At 41.1% G+C, this 18469-nt stretch overlaps 1 protein-coding gene across 11 annotated transcripts in view; it reads left to right on the plus strand.

Moving 5' to 3' along the window:
* TNS3 (tensin 3) overlaps positions 1–18469 on the plus strand; it is a 232520-nt gene that overhangs the window by 85820 nt on the left and 128231 nt on the right. For 9 of the 11 annotated variants that reach the window (XM_051612873.1, XM_051612875.1, XM_051612872.1 and 6 more), the window contains 2 exons: positions 4892–4929; positions 13477–13515. In XM_051612873.1, the coding sequence (XP_051468833.1) occupies positions 4892–4929; positions 13477–13515 (77 nt within the window). Of the gene's footprint in view, positions 1–4891; positions 4930–5658; positions 5846–9511; positions 9677–13476; positions 13516–18469 lie in introns of those variants that run through there. The other 2 variants (XM_051612878.1, XM_051612877.1) reach the window with 2 other exon arrangements.

Consider the following 18469-nt stretch of genomic DNA (forward strand, 5'->3'; position numbering starts at 1 on the left):
ACCAACCAAAAAGTTACTAAGAATTTTCAGGATGTGGTTAAAGGATAAAGTTAAACTATAAACTCCACAGGGGAAAAAAAAACCACGCAAAAACCCCAAAAAATCCCCCCAAAACCTTGCTGGTCAAGATTTTTACTACAAGACAGGAAGAAGGTGGGAAAAGAACAGACATACTACTGCAGCAGTAGTGCAAATATATTTTTCTCTTAATAAAGGTATTCCACTGCTGTTGTCAGCAGGTGGAATATTTCACATGCAGGAAAACTTAATTCACAGTGCTCTTTACTGTAGAGCTACCTCAAGTAAAAAATGCACAGATATCCAATAACTGTCTTTTAGACTTCATCTTCAAAAATTATGCTTGCAGTCCCTGTCATGAATGCTGGGAGTAATAATTCAGATGAAGAGACAATGTTTGGCTGAGTATGAAAAAAAAAAAGGAAAACATCTGAGGCACAAGAAGTGCACTGGCAGATATTGCTGCTGTCGAGTAGCTGTTGGAATTGCAGCATCTTTGGCACATGACTCTTGATACCTTCTTAAAAACAGAAATAATTACTTTTGCAGCTAAACCGCCCACCCAAAAGAAACTCTGCCCCATGCAAAACTGCATTCTTTCTTATTTTTAATGCTGCTGTAATAATTTGTGTCTTTTCTCATACTGCTTTGATTTTGGATGTTTATCTTGGGATGAGTTGTTGCCGAGCTGGTAGGAACAGGTCAGCAGAAAAGTGTATGTGTGTTGGTGAGAGTTTTTTTTAATAAACAGATTCCAATGTTATTAAACCCTTTTGGAAATATAAATGGCCCGCTCATATCTCTTGATTGGGCACATTTTGGTCATGGATGTCTTTCTGTAGAGAGGACTGCCCGGAGAAGACACTAGTGGTGGCCTTGCTATGCATTTGCTAAAACTTCTTTATTAGGTTTCTGAAAAAAGGACAATATCTTTTCTTCAGAGCCAGTGACAGACCTGGAATTTTGTGCAAAACAGTTCATGCAGGACGGAGATGTTGCTCTGTAGTGGTATCACTGTCCTAGATATTAAAATGGCTGGGCTTTTCCATTCCTATGACTCTGACACCTGTCTTCCCTTGGTATTAAGACGCAAGACTGGAATTAGGAACTATAAAAAACTTAAGTCCTGATTACACAAATATTTTTATATGGTTAACTTAGATTACATTTTGTTTTGGATCATCAAGGACTCTTCCAAGCAACTAGGCCTCTAATTATGTTTCCTAGGTTATTATTTGTCAGCAGGAAGTTAAAAATTAGTATCAAGTGATACTCATCTCTCTCTTCTTTTCTTCTGTCTCTCTCTTTCCTCTTTCTCTCTCTCTCTTCCCTCTCCTCTTTATTTCCTCCTTTTAAAGAAGTGGATTCTCAGAGCTATTGTTTAGGAACTATTTTGAAGTATAGTAAATTGATTAAATATGGCTTGGTTTCTGTTTCATTGCCAGCCAGCTTGGGACAGTTGTTGCCAGAATCCTTAAACACAAATTTGAAAAGTCTGGTGTTTAACATGAGCTGATGCACGGGATGCAGACATTCAGCTGTTCAGTTGAATAACTGAGGTAGCCTTTCTGAGTTGTGACGTTGATTAAGTCCTCTGGAATGTTTCAGACACATTTTTAAATTCAAATACACTTGGGCTGTAGTTCTGAAAAGAGTTGAGTGCTATTTCGCTTGTAAGTGTTGCCTGAAGAATGCCAGCATTTGGTAGAAGCTGCTTGTTGAGATCTTTGAACTGTAAGTTGCATATATTTTTCCTAACAATTGATGTTCTGTTAGTACATTCCGTCATTCCTGTGTGTTGCATTGCATTGCATTGGTATGTGTTTCATGATTCTGGTATGATACTGCTTTTTTGGCCTTAGAAATTTTCTGAAAGTACAACTCTGTTCTACTCAAGGTTTTCTCTAAAGACAGCTGGCATATTGAATTTTTTTACTGTAAGAGTGACAGAGCACTGGAACAGGCTGCCCAGGGAGGTTGTGGAGTCTCCTTCACTGGAGACATTCAGAACCCACCTGGATGCGTTCCTATGTGATGTACTCTAGGTGACCCTGCTCTGGCAGGGGGGGTTGGACTAGATGATCTTTCAAGGTCCCTTCCAACCCCTATGATTCTGTGATTCTGTGATTCTGTGATTCTGTGATTCTGTGATTCTGTGATTCTGTGATTCTGTGATTCTGTGATTCTGTGATTCTATGAAATGTGACTCAGACTTGCTGGCAATCTAATTATTAAGGTAATCCATCTCTTTGCAAGTACTGTAAATGCTTATGCTGAGACAAAACTAGCCTCAGGCTGGAAGGTGCAACTGTCCAGGCAGGATAGTTGTGTGAGGTCATAGCATTAGCTGTGGCTAGGTGAATTCTAAGTCATGAAGTGTCAAGGAGATTGATCTTTCTCTGTGGATGAGTGTTTCAGGGCAAATGAAACACAGAGAAGAGTTCCTCTGCTACCCCTCTCCACCCTTCCAAGGGAACATAAAAGTGTAATAGGGAAGAGAGACTTAAAGGTTGGAAGTTAAAACTGGAATAGGTTTACTGGAACAGGGGAAGGACAGTAACACATAGGATGAGGAACAAATATATAGAAATTCTATACAAAACCTGATTGCAGAGATAAGCGTCTGAGGGTTCCTTGCAGCAGGGCTGATTCAGGAAAGAGGTCCACGGCTCTTCCCAGCACCTGATGGATTCAGATCCTGCAGAGCTGAATTAGCTGATTAAAAAGCAGGAGCCTCTTTCCATGACCTCTTAGTGCAGCAAAGGAGCAAGGAAGAATGGAGCAGGGAGGGGCAGGCTTCCAGTCCTCCTGGCTTTATATAGAGTATAGCAGGAGATGGGAGGGAATCCTGACTCCTCTCTTTTCTGCCCCCTGGATTCCTCAGGGTCCTAAACATCCTCTCTCCAGGTCCTCATCTTGGTACCATAAAATTAGCCTGGCTCCCTTCAAACCATAACAGTGAGTAGTTAATTTGCTAGTATTGGTGAAGGGATTTCTTACAGATTGTGATGTTAGCAGCCACAGTGGAGAAAATCACATGAGTTGCATTGTAGAAGGGTGTCCCTGGAAAGGCAGTAGTGATTCTCTCCACTATCTCTTCTATGCTCAGGTGCTTGAAGTTTTGTGGCTGCCACAGCACAGCCCTTACTCCATTCACTCTATGTGCCTGCATGCTTCCTCATACCCAATTAATGATATTTTCTTGATACCTCCCTTTCTTTCAAATGCTGTTTATATATATATTTTTTTCTGTGTGTAAGGAAATATATATAGCCCCCCAGTACCGGCTTGCGACAACAGGTTTACTGTTTCATTCTTAATTCGTTTGTGATTCTTTTTTTTTCTTCACTGTTTTGCAGGAGGTGTTGAAGTAAGTTACAGACGGAACAAATAGTATGCACGCATAGTTTTAGAGCATCTGGTAACCTTTTACAAAGTCAAAGCTGATTTAAAATGTGCATTCTACTTAATATGTTGTTTCTGCGCATGAAATAACTTAATGAATTTAGGCGTCCCTCATGCTGTCACACAAGAAAATGAAATTTTTCTCCATTAATTAAAAGCCATCTTCCATTTACTTTAAGGTTGATAGTGTTTGTAAGTGATGTGTGGTTATTTATCATTATCATTATTAATAGAGCAGTGTGTTTGTTTGAACACTAGTACATTTTTAGAGTAAAGAATCTTGATCCTGTGTAGCACGGTGTACAAAGAGCTTGTTCCTAACTTGGGAAAAATAAATCAGCATAGCACCTACAAATTTGAAAAAGAAAATGGGTCAGTAAGCCTTTTTTTTCTATAAGAAGTGACTGGAGCATGAAGGCTTTTCATTCAGCACTTGATGCACTTAAATCTGAAATGGGCATGGTTGTGTATTTGCTGACCTGACATCTTAGTATTTGCATCTTTTCTCTTGGGTCAGGTTGTAGAGTATCTTTCTCCTGGCAGAAGCATCAAGAAATTAGCATGGCTTTCAGCTTCAGTGGTCTAAGGTTAGGCCTCAGTTAATCATCCAGCTAAATCTCTGTGGTATTCTATGGCTTACTGACCTTAGAGATTGTATTTTAAATTCAGGAAAGATTGACCTGTTCAATTTAGCTCACAGTAACCCAAAGGACAGACATTGTATGGAAATAAAGCAGATTTCAGAGTAAAGAAGGAAGTGCGTATAAATGGAAAATCTATTAAAACCAGCTTGTGTCAGATACTAGCTATTATGCTGTCTTGTCATAGTTACATCACTGCTCATCTGGCTACTTTTTAAATTAAGTGGTGTTTTCTGAATCTAAACTTGCTACTACGATTCATCCTTTTCAGCTCTTGGGTCATCAGGAACTTAAAAGAAATGAAGTGGAAGTAATATTTGCAGCACTATGTGAACTGTGTTTCACAACCAGAAATGGAAGTCTGAACAGTTATGGTCACTTAGGAGTTTGAAGTCACCTACTTTTCTTAGGTCTCTGGAAGAAGTGCTGGAATGACTAAGATTCACAGGTTACACTGGGAACAATTTGATCATACTATCTGTGTTACTTAGATGGTAACATTTCTGGTGCATGTGGACCTGTAAAGGTAGGTGTCAGGATAATTAACCTGTGAAATGTAACCAGGCAGATGTTAAAGCTGATGGAATTCATAAATCTGACAGCATTGCTGTAATTGACTAGTCTTTCAAGAACAGATCAAAAGTAAAAGCATTTATTTTTGTTATTTATCTTTTTTTTTAGTTATTGATTTGTTTTGAAGTATATAAATGCTTTTATATACACAGACTTAAGTTTGGCCAGATCTCTAGTGGAAAGCTGATAGAAGGAAATGGAAGGGAGAATCTACCCACTCTTTTACTCATGTATTTTATTTCCTTTTATTTTAGTTTGCAAGTATGCCTGCCACAGGAAATGTGAAGAAAAGGTAAGCAGGTTTCTTACCTCCCTTCTTGCTGTTCATCCATATGTATTTGAAGTTGAAACTACAAAAGCTGTATCAACTAATCAAGAATAAGAAGATTATTAAATCAGATGCCTATCTGTCGAAGAAAACTCTTTTTCTGGGTTATTGTTCTTGCCATTAATAAAAACCAGATACTTACGTAGTCAAAACATCTGCACCAGAAGCTGTTGGTTTGTTTTTTCCTCTTATGCCCTGTCTTGTTTTGCCTCATTTTGGGAAGCACTTAATTACTGGTCCAGTTATTTTCTAGCTTTGATCCTTTCTGTACAGATAGAACAGGTCTGACACAGACTTGCCGTGTAACCTCGTTTTTTAAGTGAGGTAGAAAGGCATTTGTCATCCTTTTAAAGTGGGATCAGATGATGCATTTTATATTGCTGCTGCTTGGAATTTTCCCTTAGGTGTCATTAAATAGCTCATGCCACACTCATCTCTGGGAAATGGGAATCAAGTAGGAGTAGTATATTCTTGTAAGCTTTCTTTGTGAGCTACTGTTATAAAAAGTTGTACATGATGCTCATAGGTTATACACAAGAGGCATTGCTTTTGTGTCTGCTGTTACAGCTAAGACAACAACAACATCTTGAAGGACACTTTAACCATCAACACTGGCTGTAATTGGGTAGCTGACAAAATGCCCCAATGGTGCATTTTGCATCATTGCTGTGTCATACTGTATTGCTTTTACAGGGGTTATAATGAAGAGTGCATACTTCTAGGACCTGGTTGAATTCTGTCTTGCAATATTGCATCTCAAAATGGAGCCACCCCAGCCTTAGATTGCAAGGAGTTGCCTTATTGACTTGATGGAAGAATTGAGACTGAGTTATAAACATCAGCATGAGTAATCAAAATTTAGTGGAAACATAGAATGAAAGTGAGTACTATGTGTTTTGAAGTTTATTAGCTGCATCCTGAAAGAAGTCCTGACTGTTTTGTATAATCAACCTGAAATGTCTTAAGCTTCGTTAGAATTTGCTTTTATTACTTCGGTGTGACATTTCATAGTATATTATATTAACTACTTCTAAAAGACTGCTTCCCTTGTCTTGTTCTGTCTTTCTGAGGGAAACATTTAAAATATCTCCCATAGTTGAAGTATAAGAAAGCATTTCCATCTTCTCTGTAATGTGTATTAAGAAAAAAGATCACTCCCCTATTTTAACTTAAGTTTATTGTTTGAGTATTTCTGTCATGTTGTCTTTAATACTTTCATTTGATGAACATCTGTCTCGCCCAGATGCTAGAGGCACACTGTAAGCAGTGAAAATTGTGGGCTGAGCAGCAACCTGTGCAGTTTGTGACAAAGCACCTGTTGTCTCCTCCTAAAGCTTTGATACTGTTTGCTGCGTTGGTGCTGTTTGTGACCACAAGAACTGTAATGCCTGCAGCTCTTTTCCCCATTGCTGAGATGTTGGAAGCAGACTGAAGCCCTAAGAAATCACACCAACATATATGTTGGAGGTCCAAAATTCTGAGGTACAGCAGATCTGGTGCACAGCATGCTAATACTATCTTCCTTTGTGAGAGGAAAATGTCCCTGGAACTGCATCCCCATTGCCCTCCCTGTCTCGTAATGTTGCAAGATTTGTGAGACACTGCATGTGAAGCCTGTTCTCTTATAAAGATTATACAAAAATAATAGGCCTGGAATCCTGAAAGGGTAGCTTAGTTCCCTGAGGAATATGTACATAAGTAAATAAGATGTCACACCTGTACAAAGAAAGTAGAAGTCAAATCTCTCAAAGATATATGCAATGGCCAAAATTAAGATGGTTTTAAAAAAACTGTTCTTCAAAAAAGCTGCAAAATGAGACATGTTGAGCAAGGATACTATGTTTTTGCACTCATTTGGGATAAAATAATTTCAACCTGCTTTACAAACATGGTTAAATGCAGTAACTCCAGAAACAGTAGCTAGCACTCCATTTACAGCTCAGACTCGCAAACTAAACCACAATGCAGAGTGCTCGTGCAAAGTCTAGTAAAAATCTAGTTTTAGAATCTTGACTTCGGCCGAATGTTTTGCCCCTGTTAGCTACACGTTAAGTGCTGACTGAATTTCTTGTCCTTTGCTTCTGAACTTTTTTGGAACAAATCCAGTGATCTGATTAAAGGAAAGGGCTTAATTTCTGGTTACTGGTTTACAGTTATCAGGATACTCTTTTTTATCCTTTTCCCACATAACCTATGTCCCAAATGTCTTGCTCTGGAGAGCTGGAGAACAGCTTTCATAAAGTAGGTCAGAACTGTTGCTTTGCAAGATCGAATATTGCAGCATGGAAGAAAGCTAGATGATGAGGTGGAAAATAAATTTGTTTATCTTGGGATAACTGCATTCCTGGATTCTTGTGAAAGGTGTTTTTTTTCCTTCAGTGACTTTGTTTGAAACAGCTTGGTTGCTTTGTCTTGGGCAACAGTCATTTTATGTATATAAATATGCTAAATTTTGAAATAGCTCCTGAAGGTATGTAGCTTTCTATTTAAGGTGCTAATTTCAGACATTGTTTCATAAGACATAATCCCAAGTAGACAGAAGTAAATTGTGCAGGGGTCCAGGCTGTAGGAACATGTTAGATGTTCTTACAGGCATTACAATACTCAGTTACAGTTCTCAGTTATAGATACTACAGTACTCAGTTACTGATGTTTTTTTCCAAGGAACTCATTGAGAGTTTCTCAAGCTTCAGCTGTGCATGTTGATGAGGTGTGAACAGGCTGAATTAGTGTTATTTCAGCAAATAACAAATACTGAAGTTGTGCTATTAATAAAATGGTGCTAAAATATCCCTGTAGGAATTCGGGTTTCAATTCAGAGAGCTCCTGGCTGTGTTTATTGTGTCTTTCCCTGTAGCAACTTTACCACAGAACTAGGTGAAAAAACTGAATGTGTTAGGAAGCTTTTCTGATGTGACTTGGTTTTTGCTTGCTGTATAATGGCATTATATGTGAGTAAATCTTGGCATTTTATTGATAAAAATGACTGAAGCCCATTAATAGTTTTTCAGCTGTAGTTGTCTTTGCTATTTACAATGGGATTTTTCTTTTTATTTCTTCCAAACTTCGAAACTGCTTTACACTAATCAAATAGGAGGTTTCTTTCCATAGGGTAAAATAATTTGTTGTTCTGAAGTGAAAGTATAAATAGTGTATATCTGCACTGAGTCTTAGTGCTGGTTTTACTGTCTCTGTTATATTTTATTTTTGAGAACACAGTCATATCTTTTAAATTAAAGTATTATAGTGGCTGCAAAGTCCTTTTTTCCAGTTTCTGCTGGTAAGTCTTCCTTTAAGGATGCCATTTTCAGTGTGCCCAAAAGTGCTTAATTTGTAGAGGAAAATTCAGTGGGTTTCAAGCATGCTTTAGAGCTGTTCTGTCTGGCATGAAGTGCTGAGGATACTTGATATCTCCAAGACAAAAGTCTGAACTAGATACTAAAATCACACAATTGGAGGTGTTCTATTAAAAAAAAAAAAAAAAAGGTGTTACAGGTCTTTAATCCCAAGTTAATATTCCAATAATGGTTCTTTTTGTTCTAGAGTTTGGATTTGCATTTTTAATTTTGTCATGTTACAAGTTGTATCTTGGAGAGCACAGCGTTCCTTGAAGATATACTGGACTCAATGTCCTTGAGTTTGCTTCCTTAGCGAATAAGGGAATCCTTGGCGAATTGATGATTTGAGTGCTTTGGGGGGTGGGTTGGAGAAGTGGGACGATAACCAACAGGCATGTCAAAAGAAAAAAAGTAAGCAGAGAGATTTATTGAATGTGTTTTCAAGACTTAACTCTGAAGCTATATATTCATATAAATAGATAAGTGTGTGTGCATGTTAAAAAAAGAAGTTAAGAAAAAAAGTGTGTGTGTCTGTAATAAACACATAAAATAATATAACGAGCTTATCATTTGGGCTCCTGACAGGAATTTATGCAACACTCACAAGGTCTCCTAACATCACTGAAAATTTATGGTATTTGGAGGATGTCAGTGGCATAATTTTGCTCCTTTTTTCACTCTTTTTCATCAATTTTGTAACATGATTAGTAGTGAACTAGAACGAACAGATTATTTAGCAAGTCATGTATGTATTTGATGAGGACTCCTCCCCCTGCATGTCCTTTATGTCACATGTAACCTGTGGTCAGTATTTCTTGTTAAAACTGCAGCTTGGAAGAAAGTGATTAATTGCAGCCAAATGGTTAAATTGCTTTTGCAATAGCAATATGATAGTGTTTGAGATTTGGACTTTGAAATGCACCTTTGGTAATAAATGGCTCGTTCTTTGAACATGGTTCTTCTCTGAAAGATTACGTATTTCATGCAAAAAGGAAAATGAAAAATAAGGAAGATAAAAATGAAAGATGAATCTGGGAGTCAAAAAAAGCATTTAAATGTAAGCACAGGATACCCCTGTTGTCCAGGGACAGATTTTATTTCCTTAATGCCAGATATCTTGTCATTTGTTGATATTTTTTTTTGTTTGAGTTAACATTTATCTCATATTGGTCAGTTACTCATTAACTGATGTGACTGGCGTTACAGTCATGTGAAGGAAAATTACTGGCAGATGCATTGGAGTCAGAATTCTTCATCAACGTAATTATTTTAAATCTTTTTCCATCCATATGAGACTTTTTCAAACTAAGGCTCCAATCAGGAAGTATCACACCAGGAAAATGTTTCCATATTAACTGTCTATGCAAGAAAAGGTAGTTTGTCTTTCATATATTTCCTTGGTTGTTTGTGGGTTGACTAATGTGTCTATATGCATATGTGTGTATATGCCGGGCACTGAAGAGGTATCTCTCTGAAAAGCAGGCAAGGCTATATTCTGGTAGGGCTTGTTAACACATGAATATGCGGAAGAAGTACAGGAGCTAAATGTGCCTTTGGCGTGTGGAACTGTGAAATATTAGAGTAATACATTCCAGTATATTTCTTAGAAGAATAAAGATAGTATTGAAAGTTGACAGATCAGGTGATTGCAAATGTCTTTCTTTAAAATTAGCTGTAGCTTCAGTTGAGGGATCAGAGAAGCCTTTATGAAGTTTCTTTTGTCGGTACATGGTGTATTTAACTTTTTAAACCAATGAATGGGACATTTATAGTCCATTTTTTATCTCTGCATTGATACTGAATTTAGGTCCTGCAATCTTGCTTTTCAGCTCTGTACTTTTTCTCTAAATGCTGATTTTTAAAATTTTGTTGTTGTTGTTGTTGTTGCACATCTCAGACCTTTGCAAACCAGGAAAAAGAGTTGGAGCCGCTCGCGTATCCTCAACTTAGGCTGTCTAGACTCATGATACCTGCCCTGTTATCTGTGAACACGTCAGCTCTTTTGCCCTTAACCTGTGTCTGGATTAACAGTGGAAGATTTTTCTGCAGCTGCTTATGAGAACTGAAATTGGGATACACAGAGAGAGATCTTGACTATTTTACTTCATCTGGAAATCAATATGCTATTTGTGTATATGAAGTCAGAGGGGAAAAAAGGTCAGTGCCCCTTGGGTGTATTTTAAATTTAGTTTTGTAGCTTGAAAACAGTGCACCCAGGTCTTTGGCTCTGTGCTTACCTTTTGAGGGCTCTGCAGTTTAGTGACAGGTCAACATAGTGATCAGTGGCACTGTGGAAGGGTGAAGGGATTTCTTTGTACACAAGAAAGATGTGAGTCTTGGTAGTCCTAGATCAAGGACTAATATGAGTGTTGATCTTTGTAAAAATAAAATTCAAAAGACACACAACCAGGTGAAAGTGGAGTCTATCTGTAAAGTCAGGTTGGTATATATAGCAAATGTAGGGATAGTGAAGCTCAGAGAAGAAAAAAATCAAGCAAGGATTACCTGGAATGTTTGCTCTCATCTTCTTACAGCTTTGAGTCTGAATTGCCAAAATAGAATGCCACAGATCTGCCAAAAAAAGATCTGTAATTCCTTGCTGAAGTTCTTTTCCAGTGGATGTCCCCAGTGCTCTTGTGTCATTATAAGGGGGATTTTTCTTAGGCAGTATGTCAGCTGTAGTTATTAAGGAGGTTACAGCAGAGTTGTGTTTTGGTTAGCTAAGGGGAAAGGAGATACTTGATTCCTCAAGGGTTTTTAACAGTGCAGGGAAGGCAGAGAGCAAGATTTATGTGCTCAAGTGATGACAATTGTATTCCACAGTGGTGCCAATTATTAATTATGTGAGCATGTACTACTAGGTCTTCTGATTTCCCACTATGCCAGCCTGCAGACTCCTTTGAGGTTTCCATTAATTCTCTCTTCCTAGTACAGGCAGCGAGAGAAAACTAATTGTTGAAATTTCAGTTTTTATCTACTTTATCTACTGTTGCTAATGGGAACACAAGCTGAAACTATACTAGGTACCAGGCTTTGATTCTGCCTGTTGTGAACTGCTCTGCCTGGTGGTTTGCCGCTTTGGCTTGAAAAGAGAATTGGTGGTTGTAATTGAAAGTGGTATATGAAGTTTAACAGGCTGTGTCAGACAAGAGGTCACAGAGGCAGATGTTGTCTTTGCTTCCCGCAATGGGAGTATTATGTTCAGCTTAGTTAACATCTTAATATCTTCTGTGTGTTTAGTATGGGTGTTTGGTTGGATAGACTAGGGAATAATGGGTGGCAGTAATGAAATGAGCTGCAGAAATGCAGCTTATTAAGACCTTGGACTTGTAAGCCCACTGAGGAGTCTGAGGGTATTGCAGACAGACCTTGAGGGTTCATACCTGTCTTACTTTCTTTAGGGATAGTGTGGAGGTCATGGGGAGGCTGGGAGTTGAAAATCAATGTGCTACTTTTTTTTTTTTATAGGTACTTTGTGATGTAAGAAGCATTGAGAATCAGAGATACATCTTCACAAGCAGTTAGGGAAGCAAGTGCCATACCTTCCACGCTAGTGGTTAAAAGTTGTTCCTGGGGGTTAAGACTGGAGTGGGTTGTCCTGGTGTAGGTCAAGTGTTTTTGTCTGTGCTGCCTGGAGGACTGGTTTTTCTTCTTGCACTTGTAGCTTGCTCTGTGGCATGAACTGCATCTTCTTTTTATGATTCCAAGGATTAAAAATGACACGTCAGGCTCCTTCTGCTCAATAACCCTCACTGTATACTATGCCTTGAGTGCTAGTAGACCAGCTCACCAACAGTTCCTGTGAGAAAATTGTAACTTTATAGTCCAGGTGTTGCCACACAGTTAGTTTCTGGCTTTGCTCTTCTGGCTGAGAGGCGAGTCTGTCCTGGAGAGCTGTAATTAGGAAGGTGAAGATGTTAAATTAAGCCATATTTGCTGGGGTTAACATCAGGATACTAGTTAAAGTCAGCATGTATGATGACTGTTATTGAAGCTCAACTGACTGGTGTAAATTGATGAACAGTCTTTCGACTGTATGTGTGAGGTCTGAGGGTTCCTGCTGTATTTGGATTGTAGAAAGAAACTAACACTTGCTTTTTCCTAGATCACCATGTAATCCAAGTTAGTAATGCTTTTTCCTGACTTTCTTTGCGTTTTTGTCATTCGGGGTTTCTTTGGTGTGATGCATTCAGAACATGTTCTCCATAGAATCATTCTAGAATCACAGAGTGGTTTGAGTTGGAAGGGACCTTAAAGATCATCTAGTTCCAACCCCCCCTGCATGGGCAGGGACATCTCCCACTAGATCAGGTTGCTCAGAGCCCCATCCAGCCTGGCCTTGAACACTTCCAGGGAGGGGGCATCCACAACTTCCCCTGGCCAACCTGTTCCAGTGTCTCACCACCCTCACACTAAAGAATTTCCTCCTAATGTATAATCTAAGTCTCCCCATTTCCGGTTTTGACCCACTATCTTTCATCCTCTTGCTACAAGCCCTTATAAAAAGTCCCTTCCCAGCTTTTCTGCAGGCCCCCTTCAGGTACTGGAAGGCTGCTATAAGGTCTCCCTGAAGTCTTCTCTTCTCCAGGCTGAACAGCCCCAACTCTTTCAGCCTCTCCTCACAGGAGACGTGTTCCAGCCCTCGGATCATCTTTGTGGCCCTTCTCATGGTGTTTTAACTTTGAGCCAAGCTTCTGAAATTGTGACTCCATGGAATATCTGTTGAGCTTGCTCTACTTGTCCCACACTGCATAAAAAAAAATCCAGGACAAGGATAAGGTATTGGGAACTGCTGAAGTTCTAGATTACTTGAAAAGCAGAATATTTATTGATTTACTGAAACTGAGATGATATTAGAAGAATGCTACAAAGGGGAGGAAGGCTCTCCATGTTTCCCTGCATATGTGACCTCAGGGATGGCATTATTCTTCAGCCTGTTTCACTGATTACAGCATGTGAGCAGGGCACTGAGTTATCATTGATAACTCTTCAGGGAACAGAGAGAGAGTAAAGCAGCCGAGAGCAGCTGTGGATACTCAGGTTCTGCACCTGGTCTTATTGGTGTCCAGCTTTGCCTGGATTTCACTGTATTTGAGGCAGCTCAGCCACTAGGATTGGGTCATTACCAAGGAAATATATTGTTTCCCTTATTTTTTATTATTTTTTATTCCAGGTGGTGACACCCTGCATTTTTCTGAGCAACTACAAACCGGTAAGTATTTTTGAAACTACTTGTTAGGTTAGATTATTTCTGCAGTCTCCTATCATGTTTTACTATTTCAGTGCTGTGCCATCACCTTTCCCCTGTGAGGGCTTGGTCAATCAAGGGTGTATTCCTGAAGTTGGTTACTTTGTCCTGTCTGTTTTATTGAGCATTTTGCAAGGCTGAGGATTAACTGGGTGAAATATTTTCTGCTGTTCAGGAGTCTTCTTAAACTGGCTGACCTGCCTGTGATCCATTAACCTTGTGCAGTTGTCCTTATTACCTGCTTCTGTTTGTGTGTTTTAAATAAAAAAATACATTCGTTGTTTTAACATGCTGATATAACATGTCAGTTTGAAAGTACTATTTTTAGTTGATGGTGGAAGAGAGGAAGTTAACCCCTGCTTGCTCAGTATAGTAAAATAAACCTTTTCTGGCATGAGTAACTGATTTTGCTTATTTTAGCTCCAAGTGTAACATGAATGATACCTAGAGGATAGGGTGTAAGTTACTTATTGAACTAGCACTCCCACCTATTAGTGTCATTAGTAGGACTGATGAGCCAACAGCTGCTGCCCAAGTGTCAGCCAAGAACTCTGTGTATTGTAGGTGATTGCCACTTGGCAATTAGGAATCTTACATTTCTCTTCTGCCTTGCTGTGTTAATTTGCCAGTTTGCCAATAATTTTGCATGGTTTTGTGTCTTGATTTCCCTGCTGAAAAATACAGGTAATAATACTTACCTAATATGAATCACAGAAGTAAAAGGGTGCTAAATAAGTGTTGGTTCTTGCTTTTCTTAATTGTTAGTCTTTTGAAAAAAGAAAAGCTGGCCCAGTAATTTTATGACTTAACCTAAGTCAGAGTCAGAGGATCCTCTATGGCATTACTGCTAAAATTACGAATACCCGAATATTGATTCTTACATGGAATATATGTCAATATGATTTGGACAAAATTTTAATCATACAGCAATCTGTGTAATATATTGCTGGTCATTACCATTTATGATTTTGGTTAAACTTGGTTTATGTGAACTTCGAACATGGGTCAGTGCTAGTGATTTGGGCTCAGGTTACTTTGTGGCCTGCTGACAGCTGAACAGTATGGATGGCAAAGTGGCCTAACCTGTTTTAGTTTACTAGCAGGGAAGTAGCCAGAGATGTATTCATAGAATCATAGATCGTAGGACAGTTTGGGTTGGAAGGGACCTTAAAGATCACCTAGTTCCAACCCCCCTGCATGGGCAGAAACACCTCCCACTAGATCAGTTGCTCAAAGCCCCATCCAGCCTGGGCTTGAACACTTCCAGAGATGGGGCATTCACAGCTTCTGTGGGCAATCTGTTCCAGTGTCTCACCACCCTCACACTAAGTACTTTCTTCCTAACATCTAACCTAAATCTCCCCTCTTCCAGTTTAAAGTCATTGCCTCTGGTCCTATCACTACATGCCCTTATAAAAAGTCCCTCCCCAGCTTTCCTGTATGCCCCCTTCAGGAACCAGAAGATTGCTATAAGGTCTCCCTGGAGCCTTATCTTCTCTGGGCTGAAGAACCCCAACTCTCTCAGCCTGTCTTCACAGGAGAGGTGCTCTAGCCTTCTGTTGATCTTCATGACCCTCCTCTGGACTCGCTCCAAGAGCTCCGTGTTCTTGAGGATGTCAAACCTGGACACTGTACTCCAGGTGGGATCTCACCAGAGCAGAGTAGGGGGGCAGAATCACCTCCCTTGACCTGCTTGCCATACTTCTTTGGATGCAGGCCAGGACATAGTTGGCTTTCTGGCCTGCAAGCACACATAGCAGACCCATGTTGAGCTTCTCATCAACCAACATCCCCCAAGTCCTTCTCCTCAGGGCTGTTCTCAGTCCATTCTCCAACAACCTGTAATTGTTCCTGGGACTGCCTTGACCCATGTGCAGCACCTTGCACTTGGCCTTGTTGAACTTCATGCAGTTTGCATAGACCCACCTGTCAAGCCTGTCTGGGTCCCTCTGGATGGTGTCCCTTCCCTCCAGTATGTTGACCTCACCACACAGCTTGGTGTCATCAGCAAACTTGCTGAGGGTAAGGTTAGTCCCACCATGCATGTCACCGACAAAGTTGTTAAGCAGCACCAATCCCAGTACAAACCCCTGTGAGTGAGGCACAACACTTGTCACTAATTTCTACTTGGACATTGAGCTTTTGCAGGCAACTCTTTGAGTGCAACTATCCAGTCAGTTCTTTATCTACCATGTGCTCCACCCGTCAAGTCCTTGTCTCTTCCATTTAGAGACACGAATGTCGTGTGGGACTGTGTCAAATGCATTGCACAAGTCCAGGTATATGACATCAGCTGCTCTTCCCTTATCCATTAACACGATCTGTCATAGAAGGCCACCAAATTAGGCATGCATGACTTGCCCTTAGTGAAGCCATGCTGGCTGTTTCAAATCACATCCTTCTTTTCCATGTACCTTAGCATAGTTTCCCAGAGGATCTGCACCATGATGTTACCAGGCACAGAGGTGAGACTGGCCTGTAGGTCTCTGGGTCTTAATTATTTTTTCCTTTTTTTTTTTAGAAATGGGGGTTATGTTTCCCCTTTTCCGGTCAGTGGGAACTTCACCAGATTGCCATGACTTCTCAAAAATGATGGATAGTGGCTTTGCAACTTCATCTGCCAGTTCCCTCAGAAGTGTAGATACATCTCATTATGTCCCATGCAGTTGTGCACCTTCAGGTTGCTTATATGATCTTGAACCTGATCTGCCCCTTCTGTGGGCAGTTCTTCCTTCTTCCAGTCCCTGACTTTATCTTCTACAAGTTGGGTGGTGTGGCTTGAGCTCTTGCCTGTGGAGACTGAGGCAAAAAGTTATTGAGTAGCTCAGCCTTCTCCATATCCTTGGTAACCAGGTCTCCTGTTTCCTTCTGGAGAGAGCCCACATCTTCCCTAGTCTTTCTTTTATCACCAACCTACCCATAAAAGCTTTTCTTGTTGCCCTTGATGTCCCTGGCCAGATTTCATAGAATCATTAAAGTTGGATAAGACTTTCAAGATCATCAGGTCCAGCTGTCAGCCCTACAGCCCTGTGGCTACTAAACCATCTCCCGAAGCATTGCGTCTACCCGTTTTTTGACTGCTTCCAGAGACAGTGCCTCTATCACCTCCCTGGGCAGCCTGTTCCATTGCCTCACCACTCTTTCTGTGAATGATTTTTTCCGAATATCCAATCTGAACCTCCCCTGGCACAACTTGACCTCATTTCCTCTTGTTCTATCGCTAGTCACTAGGGAGAAGAGGCCAGCACCCACCTCCCTACAATTTCCTTTCAGGTAGTTGTAGAGCGCAATGAGGTCTCCCTTCATCCTTCTCTTCTCCAGGCTGAGCAGCCCCAGCTCGCTCAGCCTCTCCTCATAAGATCTATTCTCCAGACCCCTCATCAGCTTAGTTTCCCTTGTCTGCTCCCTCTCCAGCACCTTAATGTCCTTCCTGTACTGCACTGCCCAAAACTGCACGCAGTGCTCGAGGTGCAGCCTCACCAAGGCCGAGTACAGGAGCAGGATCACCTCCCTGGTCCTGCTGGTCACACTATTCCTGATGCAGGCCAGGATGCTGTTGGCCTTCGTGGCCACCTGGGCACACTGCTGGCTCATGTTCAGTCGACTATCCATCAAAACCTCCAGGTCCCTCTCTGCTGGGCAGCTCTCCAGCCACTCCTCCCCATTTTATTCTATCAGGGCTTTAGCTTTCCTACCCTGATCCCTGGCTGCTCGCACAGTTTCTCTGTATTCCTCACAGGCTGCCTGTCCTTGCTTCCACCCTCTGTAGGCTTCCTTTTCTGTGTTTGATTTTATCCAGAAGTTCCTTGTTCATCCATTCAGGCCTCCTGGCATATTTGCCTGAGTTCATCTTTGTTGGGATGTAGTGCTCCTGAGGTTGGAGGAGGTGAGCCTTGAATATTAACCAGTTTTCTTGGGCTCTTTTCCTTACAGGGCTTTATCCCATGGTACTTTACCAATCAGGTTCCTGAAGAGGCCAAAGTCTGCTCCCCTGAAGTCTAGGGTGGCAAGCTTGCTGGATACCCTCCTTGCTTCCCTAAGGATCTTGAATTATGCCATCTCATGGTCACTTCATGCTAGGCTGCCCTTGAGCTTCATGGTCCCCATGAGCCCCTACTTGTTGGCGAGAACAAGGTCCAGCATAGCACCTCTCTTCATTTGTTCCTTTATCACTTGGAGAAGGAAGTTATCATCAACACATTCCAGGAACCTCCTGGACTGCCTATGCTCTGCTGTGTTGTCAGTCCAACAGATACCAGAGTGGTTGAATTCCCCCATGAGGACCGGGGCTTGTGAACGTGAGGCTACTCCTGTCTTGTCTATAAAGGGCCTCATCCACTCAGTCTTCTTGGTTGAGTGGCCTGTAGCAGACTCCCACTGTACTGTCCCCTGTCCCTACTCCCTTTAACCTGACCCTTAAGGTCTTGTCTCCTCATCCATCCCCAGGCAAAGCTCCATGCACTCCTGCTGGTCACTGAAGTAGAGGGTGACACCTCCCTCCTCCCCTCCCTGTCCTTCCTAAAGATCCTTCTGTCTTTCCATTTCCACCCTCCAGTGGTAGGAGCCATCCCACCGCATCTCTGTGGTGCCAGTAAGATCATGGCCCTGCAGACACATGCTCCTCTCTGCCTCCTCTTGTTCATTCCCTACACTGCATGTGCTTGCAGAGAGGCGTTTCAGTTGGGCCCCCGATGAAGCTGATTGACTAGCTGGAGTGGCCGGAATTCCCTGGAGGGACTGCTCCTGTGCTTCCCTGTTGGCTCCTGTTACCTCAGGAGCCCCTGACTCATCTCTGTAAGACTTCAGGTGTGCTGCAGTCTATCCAGCCCATCTCTGATCTACAGGCTGAGGTCCCTCATTAGCACCATATCCCTCAAATCTTGGCATGTCATCCCACAGCTTGACAGAGGGAAGCCTG

Source organism: Apus apus, chromosome 2 (assembly GCF_020740795.1).
Source record: "Apus apus isolate bApuApu2 chromosome 2, bApuApu2.pri.cur, whole genome shotgun sequence".
In the NCBI taxonomy this organism is placed as follows: Eukaryota; Metazoa; Chordata; class Aves; order Apodiformes; family Apodidae; genus Apus; species Apus apus.